The sequence below is a fragment of the Syngnathoides biaculeatus genome, chromosome 20 (assembly GCF_019802595.1).
Source record: "Syngnathoides biaculeatus isolate LvHL_M chromosome 20, ASM1980259v1, whole genome shotgun sequence".
In the NCBI taxonomy this organism is placed as follows: domain Eukaryota; kingdom Metazoa; phylum Chordata; class Actinopteri; order Syngnathiformes; family Syngnathidae; genus Syngnathoides; species Syngnathoides biaculeatus.
In genome coordinates, this window is record NC_084659.1 from 11,540,340 (window position 1) to 11,553,354 (window position 13,015).

Here is a 13,015-nt window from a genome sequence, read left to right on the forward strand (position 1 = left end):
ACTGGTAGAAGGGTGCTGAGGGTGAACAAATGAGTGAGAGGGGGACCAAAGAAAAGGTTGATGGATGTTGTGAGGGAGAACATGAGGACTGTGGGTGTTAGAGAGAAAGATGCGCGAGATAGGCTTAGATGGAAAAAGATGACACGCCGTGGCGATCCCCGAATCGGGACAAGCCGAAAGGCAAAAAATAAAAAAACTTAAAGTAGTTTGATATTGTGTACTAAATAGCCAATATCCGATGTATAGCTGCACTGCATCTTACCTGCAACTCCGCTTAAGACTTCCACGCTGGCTTTCATTGACTGTTCCTTCGGGCGATCACAGGTGCGTTTCATGACGTGTCACTTGAAGGTCGACGGCTATCAGTAAGTCGAGAATTGTTAGCAGCGCGCCGATACGCTGTGGGTAATGCCCTTTTTTTTTTCTTTTTTTAGCCCTCTTAAGTTTAAAAAAAAAAAAAAAAAACTGACTGGCCTCTGATCTTCAGAGACGAGTCCTTCAACCGATCCTTGTACGAGAGCGTTAATGCGCACCACGCAACACGTGTGTCGGGAAAGGAGTATTGTTAGGGAGATGGGAATGGAGGGGAGAGAAGGTGAGAATTGGTGCGAATGGCATCGGGGAGGCAGAGAACAACACGGTGAGCATGTTGAGTGGAGGCCGTGTCCGTGCAGCTGCGTGGATACCATGGAAACGCCTTCGCTCACTTTATTTCCGTGTAACCAGTCTAACATTAACATCTTAACGGTTTTCTTTTCCTCACCACGTTTTGGAGGATTGTACGCTTCCAGTTTTGAGGCAACTGCATGGGAACCACCTCTGAACTGTTTGCAAGCCATTTTTTAGAGCAGAGTTCCTCTTTTGCCAGCTACTTAAAGTATTTCAAATTGTCTGACTGCCAACATGTTGCCGTTTCTCTACCTCATAATAGATGTGAAAATTCGCCGCCAAGTTTTTAATCTTCTGCTCAAACATTGTACTGATCTCAAATCCAAAGGGCTTTTACGGATAATTGTTTCACTGTACTTATGTAAAATGCGCAAAAAGCACACGTTTGTAGGGTTGAGTTGATTTGGCGGCCTTATTCAATAATACGAAGCATGCAGTCAATATTTCGCAAAGCCAATTAACACCTCAGGCGCAAGTACTTTCTAGCGGGTTCTGAAGTATTCCACACGAGCTCATCTCACTGTAATATGCACGGCGCCTGGCGGGGGCTCTGAGGACAGGACGGTGCAGGACCCCCACGGGGATGCGAGGACAGAGGTGTAAACAAGCCGGGCGGGAAATAAAGGCAGGGAAGCGCTGGCAGGGGAACAAGCGAGCGCAGATGAAAAGGCGGTAGGGAGCGAGACGGGATCACGTTTGATGCGCGGGACGTTTTTAGATAAGTGGCAAGCAAATATTTTCCGCCACGCGCCAGATGACTTTTTAATTAGCAATCGGAGGTGATTCATGTGCCGCTTTTATGGCCACAATGGCGGGTAGACGTAGAGCGCAGCGATTGTCTCGGGGAAAAGGTTGCGTGGTGTAAAAACCAGCTGGCTCACAGGTTGACACTGCTCCGAACGACACCGCGATAATAATTGCCAAAAGTGGCATTCATGTGTTGTGAGGGAAAATGTCAGCGGTTATTAATTAAACACTCGTCGGGCGCCGCACAAATGGAGATGACCTTCCCAAAACGTGTTTTTTTTTTTTTTTTTTTTTTTTTTTTGTGTGTGGGTAAAAAGCTGGCAAAGGGCGGCGTCTTCCCGCCTTGAGCCCGAGGTGTGGATGGGGAGCTCGCGGAAATGAGAAACATGAAAAGTGAGTGGAAGCCAAAGCAATTGAGCGACGGAAAATAGGATGGGAGGATGTGAGCGGAGTTGGGGAGTGGGGGGGGGGGTAACTCTGCCGGATAAGCCGGAAAAGTTAAAGCGGCGTGGAAAAACAAACAAGGAGAGGAGAAATGGGATGCGCGCAAAGATGCTTAGCGGTGGGCAAGAAAGAAGTCGAGGCGATGGCGATGTACGGGAATTGCCAGAAATGAATTCGGTGCCCAAATCAGATTTCTGTGACGCTGCTCAGAATTGCGCTGATGTATTGGGCGGCATTTCCAGTCCTCACCTCATTTATTCAGACTCTCCGCATTCGTGCAATTTCTGGTTTATCTGCAAAACAACCTTCTTTTTCACTCAAGCGACTGTCATCCCATTCGTCACACCGTACACATCTTTCTGTTCCTTCAGCCATTCACTTTTTTTTGTTTTTTTTTTTTTTGCATTATGCATATTTCATCCAAGCATTACGTCTCGGTGACATTTATTTCCACATTTGTCGTCCATCAAGCTTCTCTCAATTACGACGTGACTTCCACATATCCCACCTTTTTTTCAAATCTTTCATCTCCCCTTCACTGCACCCTCAGAACCCCCCCCCCCCACCGTCAGCACTCGTGAAATAATTCATCCCTCTTCCCTGTTCATTATTTTGTGCCCACCACACTTTGCTTCTCCCACGCATCCTTTGAGTAACAACCCTTTTGAGGGTGTGAGCAACAACGCTTGCGTATTACGAAGTGCTTTTGTGTTACTTACCAACGCCGCCATGTTGCCCTCAAGATTACCTCAAAATCCTTTGTGATCGACGCAATCGCTGCTACATGTAGTGCGCGACCTGTGGGGAAACTGGCCGTCTAGATCACCGACTGCCTCGGGGCCAGATCGTTCACTACGCGCCATGCACCACTCAAGAACAATCCCGTGGCGTTGTACTGACGCCCTGTCTGCACATTTGCCCGTCCGTGGCTGTTTAGCGCTATGGTATGTAAAGACAGCAAAACTGACAATCCTTCCCTATCATCAAAGACTCATCTAGACTTTGACGTTAACCTTTGAAATTTACTTTTGCTACTCAGTTGTTAAAGGGAATTTCGGTGGTTTGCATTAACTATGTATCCAATAGGTCATGTAATATGTACTCTATCTCGGTGATTCCCAAACAGTGTGCCGGGGTACATTAGTGTCCCGTGAGCGCTCTTCAGGTGTGTCAGGTGAAGTTATTCAATTTTATGTAATTGCTAAAAAAACAAACATTTATTTCCAAGAAATAATGTATCTTTAATCATCTATTTATGGCTGTGAGGCACAATGACTGACAGAACAAAAAAATCCTCTTCTATTAGATGGGAGGAAGTACATACAGTAATTAATGTATCCATTTTTGGTGACTTTTACTTTTGTTGGTGTGCCGTGGGATTTTTCAATTGTAAAATATGTGCCTTGGCTCTATAAAGGTTGGAAATCACTGCTCTATCTTGACAATGTCATGTTAAATCCTCTCTCACTTTTGAGAACATTTTTATCGACAATTACGAATTTTCAGGGGCGCTGCCATTTTCGCCAGTCACATGAGCAACGTGGGCGGATGTGACTTCTTACGTGCCCTTCCAACCCTCGATTTAGATGGGACACCATTATCCCCGGCGCTGATTTATTGAATTTATCCTCATCTGCTGAAGAAGTAGCAGTATCGGTTGATCGGGAAGACGGAGCAATACTTCCATACAGCTGAGCTCCGTGGAGTGGCTGTAAACAATGTTGAATATTCAGATGGTTCTTCGGGCGGAACGACGCGGAGTCTGACGAGTTTGCACCCCGGCCGAGCGAGCTCCGGCGCTCTGTATGGAAGTATTTCTCCGTCTTCCCAATCAACCGATATTGCTGCTTCTTCATCAGATGAGGATAAATCTGAGAAATCAGCTCTGAGCATGATGGTGTCCCATGCAACCGAGCGTTTGGAACGGCACGGGAACACGTCACATCCGCCCCACGTAGGTCATGTGACTCACGAAAAAGGCAGCGCCCTTGAAAATTCGTACTTGTCGATTTAAAAACAATCTTCTCAAAAGACTATTAAATGAGAGAGGATTTAACATCACATTGTGAAGATAGAGTACATATTAGATGACCTATTGAATGCATTGTTCATGCAAACCACTGGAATTCCCCTTTAAGTGAGTTTCAAATATTCTTTTGGTCCGGTGGCGGACGTCTACCTGCGGTTGCCACTCGGGACTCAAGGTGGGCCCATCTTGCATTAAATATACTTAGTTCTTTTTAAGCAGGCTATCACGCTGCATCGCGTTTGTAATCCACCTGAGCGGTTTTATCTGGCACCTAAAACGTAATCAACACATGACTCCTATGCCACAGGATGTGAACACTGGCTTTTTTCTGGCTCAATGCAGCATAACCAAGATGGCCCTTTCCCTCATCATAAACAAGCTGTGGAGGGGAAAAAAAAGAAAAAAAACAAAAAAGGTTGTCAACGCGTGACTCAAATAGTGTTCAAGGAGGTGTTGCTCGATCGGGAGGCGTTTTTGGTAAGCAAATTGCTTCCCGGTACATTTCTCCCTAAAAATAGCACCATCCCGCTTCCCCGGAGAGCGCAAGGCGCAAATAACGAGGCGGTCCTCCCCGACAGTCTTGACTGGGGCTCTCCCCGGCGGCTTGTGAGAAGCGGCCACGTTGCGAGCGCCGCTCTCTTTTAATGAAGCCGAGCCGCTGTTGAGAAACTTAATAGGGGCGGGGGGGGGGCGCTCGCATCGGTTTGCCCTCTTTAAAGGAACGGTGAGGAACCTCGGAACGGAGAACTTTGCACCTGCGAGCGCACAAATTCATTTCTTGTTCGATTCGGAAGACAAGAGCGGTCAATGAAGAACTCGAGGTCGAGCAATCGTGACTTTGTCACCTTCGCACTTCCTGCAATGGTCAATGACAACATTGCATTTGGGCTTGTTTCTTTTCGGCTCGAGCAGCTCCGCGGCATGATTCACACCCGGGGTCTCATCTTATCGAGGCCTTTTTGCGAGCCGGGGGGGAAGGCGAGCGAACCGCAGAGCAATCTCGGTCCGTGCTAATGCTCAAATTGGTGGGTTTCAAGCTCCAGCTGTGTGCGCGTCCTTTAGAGGATGAAGGGCAGCCCCTCAACCGCAGCCGAAAAAACCTGCAAAGGGTCGAATTAGTCCACTTTTTGGAGGATTCGCTGGCAGAGCGCCCCTTTGGTGGTGGTGGTGGTGATGGGGGGCACCCTAATGAGTCGAAAAAGTCTTAACAATTGTCTGACAAAGTCAATGTCTATCATTCTTGGCGACTGAAAATTAAACTTTTTGCCTGCAAAGGAGCTCATGGAAATGCAGTACAGTTGAGCCGCTTGTGCACTACTTTTCCTTTCGGCTTGTCCCGTTAGGGGTCGCCACAGCGTGTCATCTCAGAAGAACGCACATTTGTTTGGCACAGTTTTATGCCGGATGCCCTTCCCAGGCGGTCTCACATCCAAGTACTAACCAGGGCCAAAACCCGTTTAGCCTCCGAGATCTGACGAGATCGGCACGTGTTATTTTAGGCTGATGTAAAACGAGCTTTCTTTCAAAGGGGAAATACATAAAATGGTTACACTACAGTTTGAGATCCAAAAAAGATTACATTTTGCCTGCAGACTCTTTAACATTGGCATAAAGGAAGTCTTGTTTTTTTTTTTTATTTTATTCATTCACGAACAAGCTTTATTGCATTTTCAGTGCAATGTCGGAATAGATCATTTTATGGCTCTATGATAATGTGACCACCGATGATTGATTGTGCGTGTGCGTCTGATCTATTTGCCGAAGAGCTGCCGCAAGTGTCAATTTTTTTTTTTCCCCTCCACAAATTTTTGACATTTGCGGATGTGGTCGCACACCAGGACGTCAGATAAATGCGACGGCGTCGCGGGCGGATGGCGGCAGGTGTCAAACGCTCATGTCGAAAGCGGCTCACGCATGCGTGTGTAAATGCATAGATATACACACGCAGATGCATAAAGTGACAACATTGTCAGGAAGCTCTTTCGTATCGCGGCGGGGAGGAAGAAGCGAAAGACGGTTGGCTTGGATCAAGAAGTGGGCCGTGTTCTCGCTGTGAAGCCCGTGTGCGAGATTTATACCCGTCGACATGATCTGATGGGTAGATTTCAATGGAAATGGTCAAAAACAGACAGACACAACACCTTGAGGGCTTATTTTATGCATTTAAGTCGATTTATAAAGTTCCATTGTCCAAACCAATCTTTCCCTAGATGATAATGGCGTCGTTGATGGATAATAAGCAACAAAGCTTCTCCGCGTGACTGCTGTAAATTGGAGCAGTTTTCATCCCGCCGCCTTCCTTTTGTCACATCGCCCAACTGGAAATCCGCAACTTGCTAACAAATTGAGCCAGTGAAAATGCCCTGCAATTTTCCTTCATTACAGGAATGTTGTGATTGCAGCACTGATGATCAGCAAACGTAGGACTGTCCTTCATTTCCCTCCCGTTGACCTTTTTTTTTTTTTTTTTTTTTTTTTTTTTTTTTTTTTTTTTTTTTTTTTTTGGTCTTAGCGGCAGGTGCAGATTCGTCACACCGGCCACAAATTGTTTCCAGATAAGTGCGGCTTTTAATAAGGTTTCCTCTCGAAATTCAAATTGACCCAGGCGATGAGCAGCTATCGCCCCACCAGAAGCCAAGCGTTCCGTGTCGCCGTCACCCCCGCCCCCGGCGTGTCGCCCTCGCGGCTTGGCGACGCGTTCAATTTTAGCGCTTGCCTCCGAGCAAATGTCAGACTGACGCCGCTGTGTGCAAAAACACATGCTTCCCAATATGCTTGGCTAATTAATAGTTAGCTGAATGGCCCAAAAAAAAAAAAAAGTGCTTGGAAGGTTCCCTTGCTTATATTGCAGCTCGTCATCGGCATCCATGCTATTATCGCAGATATTTTTTTTTTCGTAAGCATTAAATCGTTCTCGGAGCGCATCGTCGCTAAGTCGTTTGTGTCGTCAGTAGGGAGGTATAATTAAGTGATTTTGGAGCCTCCAACATGGAGATTTAAAAATGAAAGTGTAATCCCGACTAATTTAAAGGGAGTATAAATAGGAGGTGAAAGAGAGCCCAAGTGCGCATTTGGCAACGGGGTTTGTGTCTGCCCTCCTTCTGTCCTCCTTTTTTTTTTTTCCTCATCGCCGTCACTTGTTTATTTCTATCGCCTTTCCAATCTTGCGTTCCCCCGTTTTTAGGTTTTCACCATAATGACGCGTTCCTCATTCCATCCTGTGCATCTTTCCAACTTATAGTCTCTTCCTCCATTTTTTTCCTACCTTTTTTTTTTCTGTGCTTCCTTGAGACATTCCCTCTTATCACCCCCCCACCCCACACACACACACACACTCTGTTATTGTCTTGGTTCTCTTTGGCTCCTATTAAAAGTTTCCCCTCTCGGTGCTGTCTCTTTTTCTTTTCGGCTTCCTCTGACGGTGCCCCTGTGCTGTTGTATATCTTCCTTTTTACCTACCTTTTTTTTCACTTTTTTTTTCATCTCATCCCTCATCTCAGGTATTTGCCTGTCAACGTAAAGAGGGAAAAGAAAAAAAAAAAAACCCCACGCAGCGATTGCACCGAGTGCACCCTGTGATGCGGGGTGCAAGCGTGGGGCACGAGCAATTCGAATAAAAAGCAATGCCAATATTTAACGGGAAATAAAAGCAGCAAAGGGAGCGAGGAAATGGAAAGTCAATACAGTGTCGCGAGCTCGGAATCAATATCTTATATGGTCGCATTATTTAATTTTCGACCTCGTCGGATTAAAACCTTGAACTGTAAATGACAATAGGGGTTGTAACTTGGATTTTGAAATGGTACAAGAATGTGGTAGTAAATATGGAGCTGTTGGAGTGAATGGCGCCATATTGGCCAGTTTACTAGTGTCCCGCTTCATTTAGCTGCAAATTTATAGGAGAAATACTTAAAAGGGACAGGTGCGGATCTAACTGTTTACAATATATATCCATCCATCCATTTTCTTTGCCGCTTATCCTCAGGAGGGTCGCGGGGAGTGCTGGAGCCTATCCCAGCTGTCAATGGGCAGGAAGCAGGGTACACCCTGAATTGGCCGCCAGCCAATCGCAGGACACATGGAGACAAACAGCCAATGGGCAATTTAGAGTGTCCAATTAATGTTGCATGTTTTTGGGATGCGGGAGGAAAGCGGAGTGCCTGGAGAAAACCCACGCAGGCACTGGGAGAACATGCAAACTCCACACAGGCGGGTCTGGGATTGAACCCGGGACCTCAGAACTGTGAGGCCAATGCTTTACCAGCTGAGCCCACTGTGCTGCCTCTATTTAACATGTGTGTAAAAATAAAATCAGCTTTACAAAGCATATTTTATCTGTGTAATAACCACATTCAGAGTCCCATTGTGTCCCCCCCACACACAATCCCAAAAAATGACCCTGCTTTGAGGGGGCGGTCCAGTCTCACGAAAACTCAGCCTGCTCTGCTTTGGAACCAGCGGCGTGTTTTGTTACCATGACAGCCGAGGCCAAGCAGTTTATACTTGCAAGAGAAATTTTTTTTTTTTTTTTGGGGGGGGGGGGCGGTAAATGCCAATTAAAAACATTTTCATTTTTAGGATGCAGCACGTCATGCTAAACTCTTGACAATTTGTGCATTAGTCCGAGTGTGCTTTTTATATACAAGCTATAGATGCATATATATTGCATCCAAGTCCCTTGGTTCCATTTATAGATAAAAAGTCGTGCTTCCAAATCCAAAAGTACATGTAAGGGGGGCCTCTCTGGTCCCGCAGTCTGTGGCAGTCCCCTCTCCCCAATTAGACCCTGAACTCGACTTGGCCCGCCAAACACCGGCGTCACATTCCCAGCTTTTCAAAACAGCAGGTCAGCCTTGCTCCTCCTTGGAAGTGGAGGCGGGCTCGTGCCAATTAAAACAAGCTAAAAAGACGGTTCTCCTATCGATCAGTTTCTGAGGTCTAGTCCAGCAGTTTCTTTCTATAAAGCGTTTTATTTCGGTGTACATCCAGACAATCTCTTCTGGGAAAATGATTTTTCAAATCAGCTCATTCATAGTTGTCATTTTAGTGATTTGAAGATTTTTATTCATGATGGATGCAATCATAACGCCGATCCGCCCGGTACCTCCGCACGACACCGTGTGTTTAATGTAAAGCAAGCACATGCGTGTGCGCGCTACAGTCGGGTTAATTTGCTCCAGACCGGGGCCATCGATCAGATTCGGGGCTCGCGCGCTCCTCGCGACAGCTCCATTACTGCAAGACGCACACGACCACGTTGCATACGTTTCCGCACGCGTGTCTGCGTTGGCCCACAAAGAGCACGCGTTATAATTACCACACAGATAACGGCTCTGTTGGCTCGCTAAGGTCACATGCTTCCACATGACAAATGATATTCCGCAGAGTCCTTTCTTCTAAAAGAGCACTTTTTTTTTTTTGCGCCTGAAATTTCCTCGATTTCACCGGAGCCCGGCAAAGAGGCATTTCAAAAGGTCGCTTTAGTCTGAAGGGTTCTGGATGGTGCCGAGCAGAGTTCGCTCGCTGCGCTGACATTTTCTCGCTGCGGCGCCGCACCGCCGCAGCTACTTGCGCTACTTCCTACTTTTTATGAGTCGACTGAGTTGAGTTGGACTCGCAGAAACCGAGGCTAGTGTCACCGCGCAAAGTACAAAACCTGACCCCTTAGCCGGCGCGCCCGACAGTGACATTCAAGATTTATAAATGCAAAGGAGTGTCTCTAGTACTAATTGAAAGCCCCTTTAAGCAGGGCAACCCGCATCCTTTTTTTCGCCCCCTTTATATCGCTCGCTTTTCTCAACACACACACACACACACACACACACACATGCACATTCATTAGAGCAAATGGAATTATGGGAGGATTGGAGGCATAATCTCCTTCCCCGACGGTGTGGGTGAACCAAGCCATTAATTTCCCCGCCGCCAGCTCCCAAATCTGCTCACTTTGGAAGGCAAAAGATAGCCGGGGTCGCTCCCACCTGCACCACGCGCTGGACTCTGCCTCGTCGCTTCAGCGTTTTTGGAATTTCGGGGAAAGTCGAATAACTGTACTTCGCCGAAAAAGTTTAGCTTCTCAGACCACTTTTTTTTTTTTTTTTTTTTGATACAATTTCCACATCAGTAATGAGTCTCCACCACAGCTAGTTAGCCCCCCTGTGCATGTTAATGACTCTGGACTGGGAAATAAAACGCAGCTATTTGCATACATCTCTTTTGTCTGCACGTTTGTGAAATGTTAGAATAACAAATGATCAAAGCAGCCGGTTTGCGCGGGTCACCTGGCCACGTTGCCGCCGCGCTCGTAAACAAATTTTGCCATATCTCGCCGACCATGCCTTCATTTCCTCTTTGAAATGGATATGTCTATTTGCAGAGTGCGAGAGGACAAGTGAAACGGATGAGCTGCTCATTAACGTTTGAGAACACCCGCATTGTTTCACCGATTGTTTAGAGTTGGTGCCGCCGATGAATTATGCATTGTCTGTTTCGCGGCGCAAATATCATTTACGACAGTTCACAAGAGGGTGGAAATAACCAACAAATGCGCTGTCCCGGTGTGGCGCTTGTTGTCCGTGGCGGGTATGCATAATACAGGTGGCCCAGAAACGTGGAGCGCCGCGTACGCGTCGCACATAAAAAGCGCAACGCGTCCCGCGCCGTATGGGCCACCTTTTTGAAAAGGCCAACGCGAGAATGCAAAGTGGCACTAAAAAGGGAATCAAGACAATGAGTAACGGCCATTTTGAAATGTGACACACTCACACATCCACACGCTCCATATATGTAATTGCTTAATGTCATCCTGATCCCAGTCGTGCTGTGCTCAGCACTTCGGAACCTTTTGATGTGCGAGAGACAGACAGCTGACACTAAAATGTATGTTTGCCTTCAGACTGCCACTGAGCTCTTCCTCTCTTCCAATGAATGCTAATGAGATGTCTATTCTGTGCGTACGTTTGAGAGCATGTACGTCGACCATCGCGCCCTTTTCAATGTGCCCTTCAATCGGAGGTCGCAAACGCCTGTGAGATTGCCAGGTCTCTTCTCCAATTTTGGACCCGTGAATCCCCACTTTTGCTTACCTTCGTTTTCCCCTCTTTTTTGCCCCTCCAGATCCCTCAGATCAGCTACGCGTCCACGGCCCCCGAGCTGAGCGACAACACGCGCTACGACTTCTTCTCCCGCGTGGTGCCTCCGGACTCCTACCAGGCTCAGGCCATGATGGACATCGTCACGGCCATGGGCTGGAACTACGTGTCCACGCTGGCCTCCGAGGGCAACTACGGCGAGAGCGGCGTAGAGGCCTTCGTCCAGATCTCACGAGAAACTGGTAGGAACCCAGAATTTTGGATTTGATGATGGATTTTGCCTCTAGTTAGGAATTCAACAAAAGTCGCTGTTTTACCAAGTTTGTTGTGGAATCCAAAACTGATCTCAGTTTTACGCTATAACGTCAACTTTTTGAGAAAAGTGAAAAATTATATCCCGACTGAATCTAAATAAAACACAAAGAAGGAATACTTACAGCAAGAGTGCTCAATGCGTCGATCGCGAGGCATTCTTGGTCGATCGTGGGTCAGCCAATGGTCCCTCTAAACTGCACGCGTGCGCAATTGTGCACTGCTGATGCAGTCTCTTTGCAGATATTCTGCATTGCGCTCAAAAAAAAAAAAAAAAACATCCAATGGAAATTGAAAGTATAACATCCAGCTATTCACTTTGTTGTTTTTTTGCAATGTGATTCAATGAGTGAGGGATGACTAGTTGTTACATCCAATGGGACAATTCACATATGTACCGTAAAAAAATTAAGAAGCCACTGGTTTCTTTTAGGCACCACACGGAACTTTCTCCACCCCCCCCCCCCGCGCGCGCTCTTAAAGACGTACAATTCCAAATGTTACAATACTTACGCAGCGCATCAATGTGTTTTATAAAGGCAGCGTCCACCACCGCTGCTTTAGTTAGCAACACAGTCCGGGCAACGTAGAGCAAAGACAATCTAGACATGCTGCTCATGTTTACTTTCGATATTAATGGAGAAAGTTAAAAAATAAATTGTTTTAAGATGCAATGACTGTCGGAGTATGTGAATGATCAAAGAAAAAGTGGTTAAACTCGATGAGATCCGACCACCCCACCCACCCACAAACCGTCGTCGGTCGCTCGCGAGAGGCTGGCTGCTTGAAAAGTAGATCGTGGGGTAAAAAAGGTCTGGGCAGACCTGACTTACAGCATAAACCTGAATAGAAGTTAAGTGTATGGCCCTGGTTACAAGGTTAAAAGAAAACCCACTACAGATTCAGTGAATTCCTACTATGCTTGCTTTCTGTTTACAAATATTGATAGTATTGACCTATTGGGAGCTGCACACGGCTCTCGGCGCACTCTCTCAATTGGGACTGCACAAACAAGTTACCGCGTAGCTGCAGATGAGTCCAATTGTAATCATCCGGCAACTCTTACTCCAGCTAATCAGTGGAACCTTGCTTATCTGGAAGGTAAGCAGTGGAGAGAGAACTTGTGCTGGAAAAAAATAGTGACTGCAATTTTGGAGTCAGCGTGCCAATTTTAGATTTAATCAGCAGAGAAAAAATTGTTCTAGATGAATATAATTCACTTTATTTTGACTTCTTGGTTTGGAGCAAAATGCAGATGACAGGCTCAGAAATGTTATCACCCGCGAGCTGTTTATTTATCCGATCGAGCAACATCTTTTCAACCTTCACTTGGTCATTTTTTAAGATACTTCACATTCTTACACAAACATTAGGGTTGTTTTTTTTTTTTAACAGTAGTGGTAATTGTCCACATTTCCACACCCGGACAACGGGGCACTCTAAAGCAGGCATGCCAATGGGAGCCTCCTCTCGTCTGTCATCCATCTTTCCCTACGTGACATGCATGCAGTCATGCCCGACAACGTGGCGCTCTAATGCCATATTTTCCGTGTGTGTCAAGCTAGCTATCTAGCGAGCTGCATGTCTCAATTACATTCATGCAAACAAGTGGTCTCGTGATATTGTGGGGGAAGGCCGACTCAAGACCGAACAAAGCCTGTTTTTATCCACAACTGTTTTATCAGGTCTTAAAAGTGCTCTAAACATGTCAAATATGTATTTG

At 46.4% G+C, this 13,015-nt stretch overlaps 1 protein-coding gene across 4 annotated transcripts in view; it reads left to right on the top strand.

The window, feature by feature from the left end:
- The window catches only part of grm8a (glutamate receptor, metabotropic 8a), a 141,676-nt gene that overhangs the window by 56,997 nt on the left and 71,664 nt on the right, over positions 1–13,015 (top strand). For all 4 annotated transcript variants that reach the window (XM_061807930.1, XM_061807931.1, XM_061807933.1 and 1 more), the window contains one exon: positions 11,006–11,222. In XM_061807930.1, coding sequence (XP_061663914.1) covers positions 11,006–11,222 — 217 coding nt within the window. The remainder of the gene's footprint in view (positions 1–11,005; positions 11,223–13,015) is intronic.